At 30.0% G+C, this 16,976-nt stretch overlaps 1 protein-coding gene and 1 long non-coding RNA gene across 4 annotated transcripts in view; one reads left to right on the forward strand and one right to left on the reverse strand.

Moving 5' to 3' along the window:
* The window catches only part of LOC124950812 (probable G-protein coupled receptor 158), a 94,413-nt gene that overhangs the window by 54,591 nt on the left and 22,846 nt on the right, over positions 1-16,976 (forward strand). For all 3 annotated transcript variants that reach the window (XM_047498140.1, XM_047498141.1, XM_047498142.1), the window contains exons 3-5: positions 4,700-4,823; positions 5,597-5,740; positions 9,537-9,737. In XM_047498140.1, the coding sequence (XP_047354096.1) occupies positions 4,700-4,823; positions 5,597-5,740; positions 9,537-9,737 (469 nt within the window). The remainder of the gene's footprint in view (positions 1-4,699; positions 4,824-5,596; positions 5,741-9,536; positions 9,738-16,976) is intronic.
* LOC124950817 lies at positions 7,404-11,064 on the reverse strand. The gene is made up of 3 exons (XR_007101441.1): positions 10,930-11,064; positions 9,528-9,715; positions 7,404-9,445 (listed from the first exon to the last, which is right to left on the reverse strand). It is a non-coding gene; the product is annotated as an uncharacterized LOC124950817 (long non-coding RNA).

The following is a 16,976-nucleotide window of genomic DNA, read 5'->3' on the forward strand; positions in this document are numbered from 1 at the left end:
ACTAAAGTATACCGTGAAAATGTGTTTTCGATGACGGCTTTTCAACATCAACCATGAGATTTATCTTTTAAAAACTGAGAGACAAAGACAGACAGACAGACAGACAGACAAAGAAAGAAAGAAAGAAAAAGAGAGAGAGGAAGAAAAGAAACATAATTTATCTTCATTAGATACTGTTCTAGTAAGCAAAAAAAAGATATATAAGATTATAAAATAATTTCAATTAAAATGAATATATATATATATATATATATATATATATATATATATATATAATCCAAATGAATACATTATTACTGCAACACAACAGGTGTCTTTTTTTAATCAATGTTTAGAAATTTGTAAAATAAATCATAAATTTATATTAATTGTTCTTGAATCAACTGCGACATTAACTTTTTTTCGATTAAATTTTAAATTTCAATTTATTAAAGAAACTGTGATCTATGCACGAGTTTGTGAAATCCATTATGAAAATGAACAATTGTCGTTGACAAATAAAAACAAATCAATTGGACTAATAAAATAATTTAATGACAAAACGAGATTTTACTTTGGAACGATGTGTTGCGACGAATGTAAACAGAAAGTGGAAAGTAAAGAGGGAAAAAGAGAGAGAGAGAGAGAGAGAGAGAGAGAGAGAGAAAATAGTGAATGCAAAAAGTCGAAACGCGAAAATTCCATTTAGCAGCTAGGCTTGTGCCTAGAACGATCATGATAAAAAAGAAGAAATGAAAAAAGGGAGGATGGGGAAAAACAAAAAAAAAAAAGAAATAGAAAACAAAAAGATGTTTCTCTAATTTGTTAGAAATGAACGAAGCACGTTGGAGTGTGACGAACGTGCACATTTACGTGAACGTCGAATCCACGAATTGGAGAATGGCCAAACAAGTCGCTGTTATACAGAGATGTGGCACGTTTTCCAAACTGGACCACCACCATCCCTCTTTAACTTCAACCTTATTTAACAGCGATATCACGCTAGAATCAGAATTATTTTAACGGGTTCTATATTTAAAGATCGACACTTCGATAGATCGAAAAAAATATTCTTTGATGTACCAATAATTGCATTACCATTAATATGCATACCTTTTCAGACAGATAATGAATTCGAATACGAATTCTAATGCGCTCGCAATAGACGAGTGCAATTTCCTTTTCGTGTCCTACCTAAAAAAAAATGTTTCAAAGATGGGAGAAGAGATGAGAGAGAGAGAGAGAGAGGGAGAGAGAGAGAGAGAGAGAGAGAGAGAGAAATCAAAAAAAGAGGAAATAAAGGGAGCGACGTCTCGATAAAAGAATGAACCAATGTCCCTTAATAAGAAAAATGCAATATCCGTTTAAAGGAAATTTGCTATCGGGAGGTGTGAACGGTAACGATCGATGCTGTAATTCTCGCAAATCAAGAATCGATAGAGGGCAAACCGTCGAACAGCGATGAGCAGGGTAAACCGAGAGGATAGGGTGAACGAGGAATGAGAATAAACGAGAGAGGAAGGGGGAGAGAGAGAGAGAGAGAGAGTAAATAATGGTAGCGACGTTGAAAGAGGCAGAGGCCAAGGGAATAGAGTGAAAGGGAATAAACATCAAATATGTTAATTTACATCGTTCAGGCAAACCGCCAATCGTGGGACGAATCATTAAACTTCAAATGTTAATGGTGAGACACCCTTTAGAGCAAGAGTGAGAGAGATAGATAGATAAATAGATAGATAGATAGAGAGAGAGAGAGAGAGAGAGAGAGAGAAAGAGAGGAGGGAAGGAGAGGAGGATGAGCAAAGCTTGTTCAAGACATTAAGAATTCCTCTCCCGAACTTAATGTTTTTGAGACTCTCTCTCTCTCTCTCTCTCTCTTATTCCCTCTCGAAATTATAGCTACGTTGGGATACGTTAGGTGGAAGGTCTCTTCATTTTGAAGGAAGATTATCCGGATATTTCATACAGACATACACACCCACGTGAAACTAATACTCATAAGAATCCGATATGTAGTTTAAAGCTAGAAATAAATTTATAGTTTTCGTTAAAATCGATATCTCAATAGTTTCCTATATTTTCGTTCACTAAAAGCCAATGAATGGGATTAATGTCATCGCAAATAGCTTTTCGCTGATGCGATCACATCTCTTTCTTTCTTTCTCTCTCTCTCTCTCTCTCTCTCTCTCTCTCTCTCTCTCTCTCTCTATTCCTTTTATATTCTGTTTTCGCTTACTTATCATGTCTAAGAAAGCACGTAAGCATCTTATGTAGCTTCGATAGAGTCCTCGTAGCTCTTAGATACGTCTTTTTCTTTTTGTTCCTTTTTCCATACCGTTCTCTCGCAAGTAAAACCTATTTAACTGTGAGAGAGAAACATGTGAAAAGAGGATCGTGAGGATTTTCTACGATGCATAGAACAGCCATTTCCGATGACTCTGTAAGAAGAGAAAAAGAAAGAATGAAAGAAAGAAAGAAAGAAGAAGAGAAGAGGGGATATGGGAAAAGGAGAAGAAAGGAAAATAATTTTCTTTCGCGGCTCACCACGAATGGGCGATATTTTTGCAGAAATTAAACGCGATAAATTTCGATTCGTTCCAAATCGACGCGAGTACAGCATGGTAATAATAATCGCAACATAGGAAAAAAAAAAAAAAAGGAAAAAATTTCAATAAAAGGGAAGTCCTTAAAATGTTCTATCTTTTTTTTTTTTTTTTTTTTCAATGAACGACAAGAAGCCCTTAAGTGGATGTTGATTTTCATTATAAGACTAATATTTATATCGACCAATAGAAAAAAAAAAAAAAAAAGAAAAAAAAAATATAAAAGAATCGAACAGATAATGCATTCGTTTTCCATTTCTAATTATCTTTGATAGATTTACGTTTTATATGGTTTCTTTTTCATATGCCTGCTTCAATAAACATTCAATACCATCTATCATATGAATCGTTGAAAATCTCAAATTTTATTCTAAAACAAACAGGACATCGAAGATATTTTATTTTTGCAATCGTTAGAAAAATATAGACTGTTTTAATAGTAGGATATAAAGTTACAATTAAAAAAAATTTGACGTGGATCAATACAGGTCTTATATTGCAATTTGTCATTATGAATTCTGTTAAAAAATTTTTCACGTCAAAACGAATTAGGAGAATGAAATATCTCGGAGGAATTTATTTTGCTCAGTTTTAACATGTATATATATATATATATATATATATATATATATATATATATATATATATATTTGAAAAGAAATCTGATATGAAAAATAAGATAGAAAGGGAGAACAAAAATAGAGAAAGAAAGTAAACCCGGTTAAAACACGTACATCATTTTCCATTAAAAATGCATTTATGCATTTTGAACGAATTGACGTTTCATGTAGAATATAAGAGAGTATCTGAAGCGAGCTTAAATCTATTTAAATTTGTCATCCTGATTTAAAATGTTTTTATAGAACGATTCACATAAAACTAATATTTTTACTTACGTATTTATCTTGACAAAAATATTTCTGATAAAAATGGATTGTATCTTGAATGGGAAAAGTATTTCTAAGAGATTTCTTTATGTTTACCATTAAATCCTGAAAATTTCATCCCTCTGTCTCATTATTATCCAGGAGTACGATATATTTTAAGATGTGTCAAATAACGAATGAACCGTTCGATAGATTTTAGAAAATTTTTAAATTCCTACCATTGACGATAGGTTGAGAATGACGAAAAAGATGAAGTTGAAAATTAGAAAGCGTCTCACGAGTATTCTGATTTTCTATTGTGTGTACACAAGTTGTGCATAGAATATTTTTCATCTCGTCGTACGCGTACACGTAAATAAATAAATAATGCTTGTGACGTAGAAGGATGTCGAGATGAGAAAAATTTATTGCAATCCCGTAAAACATCATTTGTTATTAATTAATAAATTAAATGCAGTATCGTAATGAACGGGGAAAAAATAAATACAATAAAAAAATATAGACAGATGAGAAAATTGAGAATTGATTTAACCTTGATTGAACTTGTTAGCTCCTTAATCATTTTTTCTAATCATTTTTTTCCTAGCTTATATTTAAAAAAGATAAAAGTCTTGATGAAGTTTACAATGTTGTTTGAGAACATTGTGTTACCGACAGCGATTAAAAAAAAATTAATTAAAGTTTCATACCTAACGTGGTACCGCATAAATTAAATTTCTTTTTAATTCAACAGTATATCAGATAGTATGGCTTATGCGCCCGCGTACGAATGAACGATCTACTTGAACGAACTAACTTTACGAAGTTTATCTGAAATTGTAAATTTGATATCCTTGTTTGTACATATCAAGAAAATTTATATCTTCTCGAGAGAGTCACTTCAAAAGTTTTACCAATTTTTCTTTCCGAGTGTCGTCCGAGTTTAATTTTTAACTTGTAGCTGATTCAAAAATATTTTTAAAAAAAAAAAAAAAAAAAAAAAAAAAAAAAAATAAAAATAAAAAAAAAATAAAAAAGAAAAGAGAAAATAAAAAAAAGTATGCGTGTATGTGTGTGCGTGAGAGAGGAAGAAATTAAAAATGAAAATAGTAGTACATATTTATTTATAAAAAATTTTTCTCGGAAATGGAAAAGATGACGAATTAATTATTTGATTTAATTTATTCAAATTAGATTAATGAACTCATTGAATAAATCTTTATTTGCTCTTTTCCGGTTTTTTTTTTCCAGAGGTACCAGTGGCATTGATATCGATTTACGAAGAGTCGACATAGATCAGTGCCCTTTACCACCAGAATCTAATCAGCTCAATATATTCGCTGCCAGTGACAAATGTAAAAAGCGTACGACGAAGGTAAATCATATGCATAAATGAATTTTGTCTATATTAATGCATTATTGATTTCAATACCATACGTAATTCATCAAATTTCATTTACCATTTTTAACGCATTTTTTCGAATATTGTTTTTTAACATTCATCTCGAAAAGTCATTGTTAGCAATTTTCATGCTTTTAAATGATAACAATTGTTTTTTATTCACAAATATTACTTATATAATCTGCGAAATCAAAAAATTATACGTAAATAATTCATATTTTCACAAGGCTAAAAAATAGGTGTACTATAGTCATTGATTTGGAAATTTCATTGAAAATTATTATGGATCAATTAATAAAAATTCGACATTTATCTCGTACGGAATTATTCGAATGTTCCTTTTATTTTTATTTTTATTATTATTATTATTATTATTATTATTACTATTATTTAAATTTTGTACGTTATCTTTTGTGTTATTTATCGTATTGTTATTCATTCTGGCAAAACGAGAAGTAGATTCCATATTTGTTGAAATACTAGTCACACATACGGATTTACGCAAACAAGAATTTCTTTTTGGGGGATTTTTTTAGCGCTATGCAAATTCCGATCGTAAATATTCGAATTCAACGATACAAAGTATATCAATCGAATTCGTATAACAAACAAAATTTATTTTATTCGAATGCAGTTGGAATATATAACAAAAGCAAGAAAAGAAAATTATATATATAAATATATATATTCATATTAAATAATTGCAAAGAAAAAAAATTTTCAATCGTAACATCGTCAAATTTCAGTGCGTTGCTATTCCTGGATTGGGATTTCGACGTGGAAGTTACAGATGTGAATGCAAACGTGGATTTTATTACCCGGACACGAAGTCAACCAAACGTTATTACAATGGAACCGTGATCGAGGAAGAGTATGAAAAATTGATGATGGTATGTTCTCAAAATGTCTTCACGTCAGATCATAAGCATTTCAAATTGATCCTAATCGATCACTCTTTGGCATTCTATATAATACAAATAACATATATTCGTTTCTCGAATTTTTCTTGGCAAAAAAGAAATATATAAATAAAAGTTCGAATAAGCAAAGATATCTTTACTTCGTTTCTATGACCGATCGATCGGAAAATATAAAATAGAAATCAAAAATAAAAAGACGGTTGCTTTATGCCTGTTCATCGATTCACCAATAGCAAGCGGTTTGATTTTTCAGAATTGACGGTAAAAGAAAATCACGAACGTATTTGCGAGCAATAGGCTGCCTCATCTCGCTAGAAGACATGTAATATCTACTGACAGTAGGTGCCAATGTGCATACTGTCGATAACGATTTTATTTGAAGTATAAAAGAAATATGAAAATTGCGTGAAGATATGTCCCGTCCCATTGTGTTCCTCTTCGACGTCGACAACGTTTAACGTTTTACACCTACAGCATGTATCAAATTTAGCTTATCATTCGTTCAACCATATAAAAAAAATATCATCGTGATTTCGACAAATCAAAAAATAATTAGATGGCAAATATGATTCTCAATTTAATAAATTAATACGTATTGATTACGAGTACTAATAAATCAGTATTAATGTAAAATGAAAACTACGTGTATCTAATCGACTTTGGATTGTCTCATTTCAAATACCTATAAAATTAATAATATATTATTCTATACGATCATATAAAATTTCTGAAAAGAGAAAATATTTTTAGCCATCGGCGTGATATTGATTGATGTGCTGTTATTAGTCGGCGATCTAGATACATACATGTATTTGTTTCAAACTAAAAGTTAATATTTTACATATTGAAATAATATAGTTTTATTTTACAACAACTTCGTTTGACAACTTCGTTGAAAATATCGACAAATCAGCTAACGATGTGTAAATAAAAGTTTTATCAACAACTACGTAAACAAAATATTCCTCGCAGTATTTTTATTTTTCAAATATTTCGATCCAGTAAATAATCTGTTTTTATAGACTCTTGTTTATGCACCAAGTCATACTCTTATTTTCTTTCTTTTTCTTTTTTACTTTCCATGAATGCGTGTCAATCATAAAAACGGAGAACGCAAATCGAAAGTATTCTCAAGAATACTTTCGATTTACGAAAGTTTATTGGTTGATTGAGAATTGAAAATTTATCGTTTGATTTTGACGTGAAAATTTTGATGTCGTTCAAGTGTCAACTCATGCTTAAATCATTGATATAAATGGACAAAAAAGTTTTGATATCTAAACGAACGAATCGTAAACAAGTTGAAGACTACAACGGAGAAGATAAAATGTGGAAATAACGTAGATAGGAAGATTTGCAAATTCTCGTCTTGTCTGATTATAATCGATCGGTATTTATTTGATATACGTCTATCTATCTTTCTGGTTAAATATCGTGATCAATTCTCACGTCGGTGATCGCACCAGCTATCCATCGACTGTCAAATTCTGTACTCAATGTCGAACGATAATTTAAACTTGTTTGTGTCCATCAATAGAAATTCTAATTGCTTCTGGGATACGATCATAAAGGGAATGGAAAATGAAAAAAAAAAAAAAAAAAAGAAAAGAAAAGAAATCATTTATGAAAAAGTAAATATCAATGAATCCTTTAATAATCATTAAAATCGTATAAAATTTGATATTATTAAATTTTATTTTTTTCAAAATTATATTATGCTATGTAAATAATTTTTTAATAATTTAATGGAAGATAATTGGAAATAGTATTTAAATGTTTCTACGGCTAACTTGTAAATAAAATGTGTGGGAAACATAAAACGAATGAAAAGCGGAAACGAGATTAAAGAACATAATGAATTCGATTTCACATTATGCTCGAATATGAAAAATTTTGTAGAAATTTTCATTTGTAGACATTTATAATTTCTAGAATTTCTTTTTCCTCTCTTTTTGAATAGCGAAATAATAAAATCAAGAGCTTTTGTAATTTAGACAATAGATTTTATGAAAGTACATCGTTCATCGAGCATTACTCTCTTTTTGTTCCTCTTTAAAACGAAATGTGGAGAACGTGAAAGTACGTTTTTTTTTTATTTTTTTATTTTTATTTTTTTTTTTTTATTTTTTCTTTTTCAAGAAATTAAATTGAATTATTTTTTCCTCCTATCACGTAACGTTAAAATCGCAAATTTTAATAATATCGAGAACTGAAAATCTTCGAATATTTATTTCTCGAAAACTAATCCATTAAGATTGCGTTTCTAACAGGAATCCATATTTTTCCGATAATAGGAAAAACTACTTTCCCACTCGGCAACGTTCCCTATAACTTGAATGAACGTAACGACGAGTCATTGTTTTCTTGTTTTATAAAAAGAAAAAAGCCAATCGGCAGCTCGGAGCTTATTGGATTATTCGAGAGTATCAACGTAGTTCAGAAATACTTGTTACTTTTTTCACATTTATTAGTCCATTGGTATCAAAATTCCAATTCCAACGTTGACCTATTGAGAATTCTCTTTTTATCGAATTTTTCATAATGTATTTGAACGAGATAAAAGTAAAATAATTCATGACGACGTCAAATGTTTTTCCCACTTTTCATTCTTTCACGAATTTGGTTGCGTTCGCGGTCAATTATGAATTATTAGTTGTTAGAAAACGAAATAAAAAAAAAAAAAAAAAAAAAAAAAAAAGAAAAAAGAAAAAAAAGGGAGAAGAAGGAAAAAAGAAAAAAAGGAAAAATAGTTACGTGGATTTGAGAAAGAAGCTAACATTGCGGTGCAATTTATAAGCGAAAGTTTAAATCTTCTAATGACAAAGAATCTTTTTCCTTGTTGCCTTTGGAATTTATATCATAGAATAAAATGCACAAGACTTTTCTTGATTCTCGGTAAGACCTAACCCAAACGCAAAGACGAAAACCTTCGTTTGTTGACAAGTCGAGTATCTTACCTCTTGATTCTTTTGAAATACGTAAGAGCAAGAAAGAAAGTGGATGACTGAAATAAAGATAAATCCAACGACTACTACAGCGGCTTATATACTTATAAATATTTCTTTTTTAAAAGGCATTAGAGTTAACATTTTTCGCGTTTCTCGTCAAGAAATCCGATACCACGAATAAACTCCCAACTCTCATTCAACTTTTAATGCATTCCTTTATCTTACATTCGTCAGAATATTATGTCGGATATTCTTTAACCTCTTTTTCTCTTACTACAAAAATTGAAAGAGAAATATTTTCTAATAAAAAAAGTTTATCCTTCTAAAAATTTGTTAAATCCAAATAAGAAGAAATTGTGTCTGATCGTTGACAAATTTTACATTTCGATCATGCAATAATTGTCAGAGTTTAACATAGTTACGATTTCGTTAATATGTCGAAATCAAAAGTTGGCCAATACATTATCGTAGTTGTTACTTTATTATGTTAGTTTTTTTAATAATAAAAGAAATGATAATTTTTAAGCGTTAATTTTTAAGTGTTAATCTCGGACTCGCGCATTTCGTGGAAGGTTTTATTAAGATTCATCGGTCTCAGAGAACAAACGAATAAGCAAAGGATTCGATGATGTTACGAGATGGATGGTCCAGGCAAAAGTTTAGAGAACCTGTCAGAATGATGCATCGGCAAACGCGACAGAAGTTAACTCGAAGATTCCCGACGGTCCTAATAACAGGAAAACCGTCAAACTCTCGACTCCCTTGCCAACAAAAGAGATAAATTATGATTTGCTCATGCGATACCTAACCTTTTGCAGGGCGAAGAAAGTCAATACGCCGTCGAAGATTCCTTCGAGTGTCTTCCTTGCGCGGAGGGTTGCGAATCCTGCGTCGATGGCTCGCCCTGTGTCGTGTCCTTGAATTGGCTCATGAGAACAGCTATACTTATCTTGGAATGTTGCGTCATCGCTTGTCTCCCTGCCGTCGCGCTCTTCACCTGGAAATACGGAAACGTCAAGGTCAGTTACCATTATCATTTCTTTTTCTTTTTCTTCATCCTTTTTCTCTTGTTCTGGTTTTTCTTTTTTTTTTTTTTCTTCTTCTTATTTCTCTCTGTCCATTTCTTCTTACTTTAATGAATAACAATTTAATCCGAATGAAAGTGAAAAGGATCCGTCCTCGTGTTTAAAATCAACCAAACTCTTTCTCGCCGATCTTGCATTTTCTCTCGCGTGGAAGCAAAGCTTTAAACAAGATTAAGAGGTTTCGGAACAATCACGTCGTATCTCTTCACTTGATCTCAGCCGAACAAGGTTAACGAATTAACCTTGATTTATCTGATCATCCATTAAGATTACCTACCGTAACTCACCTAGCCCACATATATTCTAGCCATTCTCTTGTGATAGTTTTGCGAGTCTCGAGGCAACCCAATTTCTATGTTAAAAACTCTTTAACTCGAGAGATCTCGGGATGACGTTTTTTCTTTCATAGATATAAAACGAGATTTTTAAACCTTACTCCTTCTTCCTTAAGTTAAAAAAAGATCTCATTGCAATAAACTAAATTCAACCTTTCAATGTAGATAGAAATTGTGAATAGCCCGTGTGCCGTGCTTCGCAACATTAGTTCTCATCAGAAGAAACTTTGCTAAGTTTTCCGGTGACCTGAAAACTTTGCATGAGTGAAGAATCTTCTTTATCGAAACAACCTGAAGAAATCGCAAATGGAATCGAGACATTGAACGTATGATAAATTTCTTCTGAAATTCATGAATTTCCTCTATCGTCAAGGATTAATTAAAAAGTCAAAAAAAAAAAAAAAATAAATAAAGAAGAAATATATATATATATATATTACATAAAAAAAAATAAAAGAGAGACAAGAGCAGATTCTTTCCTAAGGAATCACTGATTGTTTCGGTTCCATATCAAGGAATTGCTGTTTCTTTCTCTTTCTCTCTATCTTGTTGTCCTTATTGCTTCACTGGCAAGTGAGAATAGTTTTCCCCGTTTCCCGGTTATGAGAATCACGTAGCCGCAGCAACGTGTTCCTCAGAATATCTATGTGATAAATTGTCTCGCTTGGTATCTTTAATACGGGCTCCCAACGGAGCACTCCTAACTTCTCTCTCTCTCTCTCTCTCTTTCTTTCTCTTTCTCTATCTATCTCTTTCTCTCTTTTACATTTTTTTACATCTTCACGGGATACCATGGTAAGTAGATCGTTTTCTCTCAGATCTGACTTATGACAGCTTTTGGATTTCTAGATGTAAAGAATCCCTCGAGCACAATTGTAAAGTTCATGATCAACTTTATATCTTTGTAATACCTATATGTGTGTATGTTTACATGTAACACTTGAGTAAAGATATTCGAACGAAATATTTATAAGTAATGAACATAGTATGAATGATAACGATACGGATGAATTATGTATCGTACAGTTGAATATGGTCGTATACTTAACTGAAGCTCATTTAATTTCACGTAGCATGATGCAAAATGCCAATTACCATATTTAACCACGGAGATGGTTAGAGGACATTCCCTAATCATTTAATGAAAATTTTAAAAGATCAGCCTAGGAAGTATAATGCGAATAACATACAATATCAACATTATCTTTTGTAATATCTATTCTATCTATATTAAAATATAAAATATAAAATAAAAATAAAATCTTATTAATATAAAATAAGATTTAAATAATATCTTTTTTTTTCTTTTTTATTAATATAAAATCTTACATCTAATTTATACTTTGATATTTATTATAAATAATTCAAATTGCTCGAGTAACAATTATCAATTGGTTTTGTTCAATTGGCTATTTATTTTATTTGAAAAATAAAGACGTTCATTATTATCAAATTGCGAAAGAATACGATTACGACATTGTTAATCATTCACATAATTGTCACCTAGTCAAACGAGATTTCTCGAGGATCATATCAAAGTACTAAAAGTAACTTCAATCATAAACTAATGAATATCTAATTAAGTTAAGTCGAGAACTCTCGAGTTACGTAACTAGAGAGTCGCAATATCATACTTATCGTATCTTTTAATGAATCATTCATTGATCTTTCGAAAGATTCAGTAAGGGAAATATGTCAAACAAATATTATCATTTATCTTATTATCTTAATCACTTCTTGAGTAAGCTATACTAAGACCAAAAAATGCATTCTGTGAAGATTTATTCAGACATTTATATAGTGTGTATATATATACATATATAAATATATATATGTACTTATAATTAGATATGTGCATTAATAATAGGAACTGCAGTTTCTGTAAGAAATTCGAATAAGAAAAAGAAGAGAAAACGGTAACAAATCTGTTCATGTTGTACGTCGAATATGAAAGAAGATGGAATAATGGAGCAACAAAGTAAAAAAGGAAAAATCTTTTTTGGCGCATTTATATGCTAAACTGTTATATATTACCGGAAAGTGGCACATTGCCAAGCTTATACGCGCGAATGTATTCCGTGCACGCTTTTTAGAAATGGATGCTGCTATGGGAACAGCAACGTGCAAATTAGACGTTCTTAACGTTTTCCGATTGTGCCGAAATTTTTTATTCAACATAATTCTATTCTTTAAGCTTGAGTGATCGTGTTAAAGAGGAAAAAGGAAAAAAACAGAAAGGAAAGAAAAAAAAAAAAAAGAAAGAAAAAGAAAAAGAAAAAAAAACTACGAAGCTGATAACGCCGATAATCCTGATCGTTAATTCAAGAACACGAGCACGTGACTAATTCCTATGGTTTCTGGTTACGTCCAAGCCTTGAAAATGCTTTTAAGACGTCCAAGGAAAAAAAACGAATAAAAACTGGAGATCATTAATACTGAAATACGATAGGAAAGATCCTAAGTAACGTAAGGTAACCAAAGAAAAATACAGTAGAACGTTCTTAGAACCAACATACTTCCGTAATAGCAACCTTCATTATGCAGTTTTTGTTATACCTACATCGAATTGAGAAATAAACAATATACACAGAATAGATATTGTTTGTGCAGTATTTATAAACAATACATATCTGACGAAACACGAAAAATATAGCTCCGAGAAATGCACGAATGAACATTGAATAATATTTGAAATTTAAATTTATTCAAAAAAGTAAGAAATAATATTTATAGTTGGAAGAGAATTTGGTCTAAAAAAAGAAAGAAGAAGAAAAGAAAAGAAAAGAAAAAAAAAGATAATACAAAGAACATCGGTATGTAATCTTTTTTTTTCAAAGATTGCACATTGCACGTTGGTAGACGATTTCGAGGGTACGAAATAACCCGCGAAATTTAAATGAGTAAGCCACACCACACGTTAAAGAGAGGAGAAGAGAGATCTTTAGAGAACACTAAATTTTATTAAGTGTTATTACTTTCGAAACAAATGAGATTCACGGGTTAACCGCTTGCTTCTATTTGACAAGACGACGTCTATTCTGTTACCCTTGCATCATCCATTCTGGTATTCCTAAGATTTGACTCCCCCGAATAAGAGAATGACTCTCATAGGATGAATTTGAAGACCATCTTTGAGAGTTCATTTTGAAGAACCTTCTCTCTCTCTCTCTCTCTCTCTCTCTCTCTCTCGTTCCAACGAATTCTTAATTAAGAGTAGATCCCATTGAATCTAATCTCGTTAAGAGAAGACATGAAATTTTATCATAGGAAAATTAATTGTATATATTATTATATATAAGTTTTCTTATCGTTTGATTTATTAAAACTTAGCTACAATATTATTTAATATATAAATAAACATTTAACATATTAAAATATTATATAAGAGAATAATTAAAATATAAATATCTGTTAAGTTTATAATTTCTATCATTTATTAATATTTTAATATTTTAAAGTTTTATCATTGATCTAATGATAATATGATTTGATGTTATCTAGTAGTGATAAACGTTTTTTAAAATGCCCTTCCGTAAAATTTATCGCGAACAAAAAAAAAAAAAAAAAGAAATTTCATTTTCTTGTTAATATTTAATCGTAAAGCTCCACGATATCGTGCCATACTCCGAGAAAATTGATCGACACGTGGTTATCTCTGCACGGCGAAGAGTAAAGAGCTCGATGAGCTTTCAGACGGTGTTGCAAGCTATGATTAGACTTTACTACATCACCCGTTATTATTCACCATTTCGATAGCAACATTTTATGATAATGTAATCTTCAATTATCTCTATCATTTCTAGCAACCTATATATCATCTTATTATCAAAAAAAGACATTGAAATATATTCGACCTAATTGTGAATATAAAAGAAAGAAAAATTCTATCAAAAAGCATAAAAATTTTTTATATTTTTATCAGTCAAATGAAACTGTATAGTAACATAGACAAAGACTTGTGTAAACAAAAAATATCCTTACTACATAAAGTAATTTTTAAATATCAAAACTTAGAATTCAGTTCAGAGAAATTATTAAGAATCCATATCGTTTTTATATTATATTTTGATAATAGAGAATATCCTTTTAAAGTCCAGTTAACCCGAAGCAATATACGTATGTGTACGTAAATATTAGAACGGAGAGAGAACAGGTCGCGGCTTCTGGCTCACAAATAGCAGGACACCAAGGTAAAACCCAGAATGCACTTAACGCGTATATACGTTATTAAAGTTATAATAGAGGTACGAGAGTTGTAAAAGTATTATAGAGGGAGAGAGAGAGAGAGAGAGAGAAAAAAATTCACTATACAAGCGTGCCAAAATGTCATGACCATTATTGAACCAATAAACTGACCAAAAATCGATTCTTATTTTGCATATGATTTTTATTACCAAAAGAGAGAAAGAGAAAGAGAGAGAGAGAGAGAGAATTCCTACATGTAATTCCAACGAACAATGTAGAAAATTCTTGTAAAATTTGAGTAATGATGAATATATTTAAAAATCAAGAAAAAGAAAAAAAATACTTGACCCTATCGATTTTTCTAAACAACAATCGATTAATCATATTCATTTTAATGTTTAGGAAAAAGAAAATCCATTTAAAAAATATATATTTGCTATCGATGTAAAGTAGTTCCGTAGAAATATTTTAATTATAACATTCTCGTATCTTCAATGGAAAAATATCTAGTGCTATGATAGACACAGTTATCTAGTATTTGTATTCGATATGAATCATTCATCTATCTTCATACATTTTACATGAGAGCAAAAAGCGACTGGAGGAGGTTATCTTTGAAATTCGAGAATATTATCGGTTTCTTACACGAAATAGTTTTCTCTCCTTCGTCCTCAATGATCTCATGAGAACGAATGTTTTCCGAAATTTCGTCGTGATAGAGAAACGATAGAAAGGGAAGATAAAAGTGAAGATTTATCTATCGAGATTGCTTTGAAACGATCAAAAAGGATCTTCTTGGCTTTGAACAAATACACAGAACGTTTCGAGGGTTATGACATTTTCTATGTATATATAATAGAAACGTCAAGAACGCTCGACTATTCCAATGAGCTAAGGAAATTAATATGTAGCTAAGGAAAGTCTTTTATACTTTCTTTAAACGTTCTATTGTACATTTCAAAATGTTTGAAAGAAAAAGAATATCTTAAGACACCTTCTATCACAGTCTCAAACAAAATTAAACTTTCTATATAACTCAAGTTTTTTTTTATGTTTTTAACAAAAAAAACTATATAATGCAAAACTTATAATTATATCATACTAAGTATAATTTATAATTGGAAAACATTAATTTTCGAAATATTAATTGACTATAAGATATATTTCTGTCACAGAAAAATAAAATAAAAAAAATTATAAAAATATCAATACGTGTATATAAGTAGACAACTTCAAATTTACACTAAACGATTAAATTTATTTATTTTTAAATTTTGAATTATAACTTTTAGACGTTAGATAAAATTTTGATATATATATATATATATAATCGATTCATTAAATATTCTTGGCGATTAAAAATCACGAAATATATTATTTCTCGAGTATGCGATTATCTGCAAATTAATTATTTTGATTTGACTTTGTATGCTTTAAATTTTCATCGTTCAACCATTCATAAAATAAACCTTGATTTTAATTAGCTCAAAAAGTTACATCTTGAGTAAAAAAATTTTTTTGAAAACACAATTCTTCATATTGAATATAGTTTGGTTACGTGCGTTCATAAATATACGCGTGTAAAGTGAAAGGAAATTGATTTTAAAAAATGAATGAATACACTAATTATAAAGTCAAAATGATTGTAAAGAAATGTTTGATTCAAATTCTGACTCTACGTGAATTCTCTGACCCCGATTGAATCAGTGGATTTTTCTAGTTTTTCAATATTGATACTACACGTACATGAATTTGTGTTTATAAACGCGTATGCATACAGTATACTACGAAATGAAAAATAATTAATTCTATATGACGAGGAAGGAAACGAGAAGAGAACGGTGGTAAAAAGGTTATTACGTATTCAAATTATTTAATTATTCTACAACGTTCCTTTGGAAATCTGCATTTTCCGAAATGTACCTCTAATCCAGCCTAGCGTAAGCTTAGAATTACCTTTATTATCTTGATCTCAATTTAATCTTTTTTATTTTATCGCTAATATATATGTATATTTTCGTCGTGATCATTATTTCAATTTTAATAGATAAAAATAAAAAAAAAAGAAAAAAAAAAAAAAACAGTGAGAATCTTCTGAATCATGAAACTTATCTCTTAATAAATCTTATTTAAGATGGATAACATCGTGTCGTAAAGAATACTTCTTTTCTTCGTAGCTTTTCTTATCTTCTTTAAATTGAATTTCGTTGTGGGATGATTCACACATTTTACTAGACAAGATTAAACAATCGGTTTATTATTATATTACGTTGATCAAATGGCAAATCATCTATCTTAAACTCGTTTTAAAATTAAGAGCATTATTAAGAAAAAGATTATTATACATATACCAATGTTTGCTTATGTATTTTTTTTTTTTTTCTTTCTGATATAATCTTCTTCCTTCCTTTCTTTCTTTTTTTTTTTTCTGGGATATTCACACCATAGTACGAAGTTCTCTTTGTACGGTAAAACCACAAAAGTAGTTTGCAAGCACCTTCTTTTACTTCCCCTATTCTATTCTCTTTCAAGTATTACAAACGAAAAAAATAAGATACCGATTTTTAAGACCGAATGTAATTACAGATCTCTAAGATATTTTAAACCTTCTACTTAAAAATCGAGAATTGTTCGAAGTCATTACTTCGTTGCT

The sequence above is a fragment of the Vespa velutina genome, chromosome 8 (assembly GCF_912470025.1).
Source record: "Vespa velutina chromosome 8, iVesVel2.1, whole genome shotgun sequence".
Classification (NCBI taxonomy): Eukaryota; Metazoa; Arthropoda; class Insecta; order Hymenoptera; family Vespidae; genus Vespa; species Vespa velutina.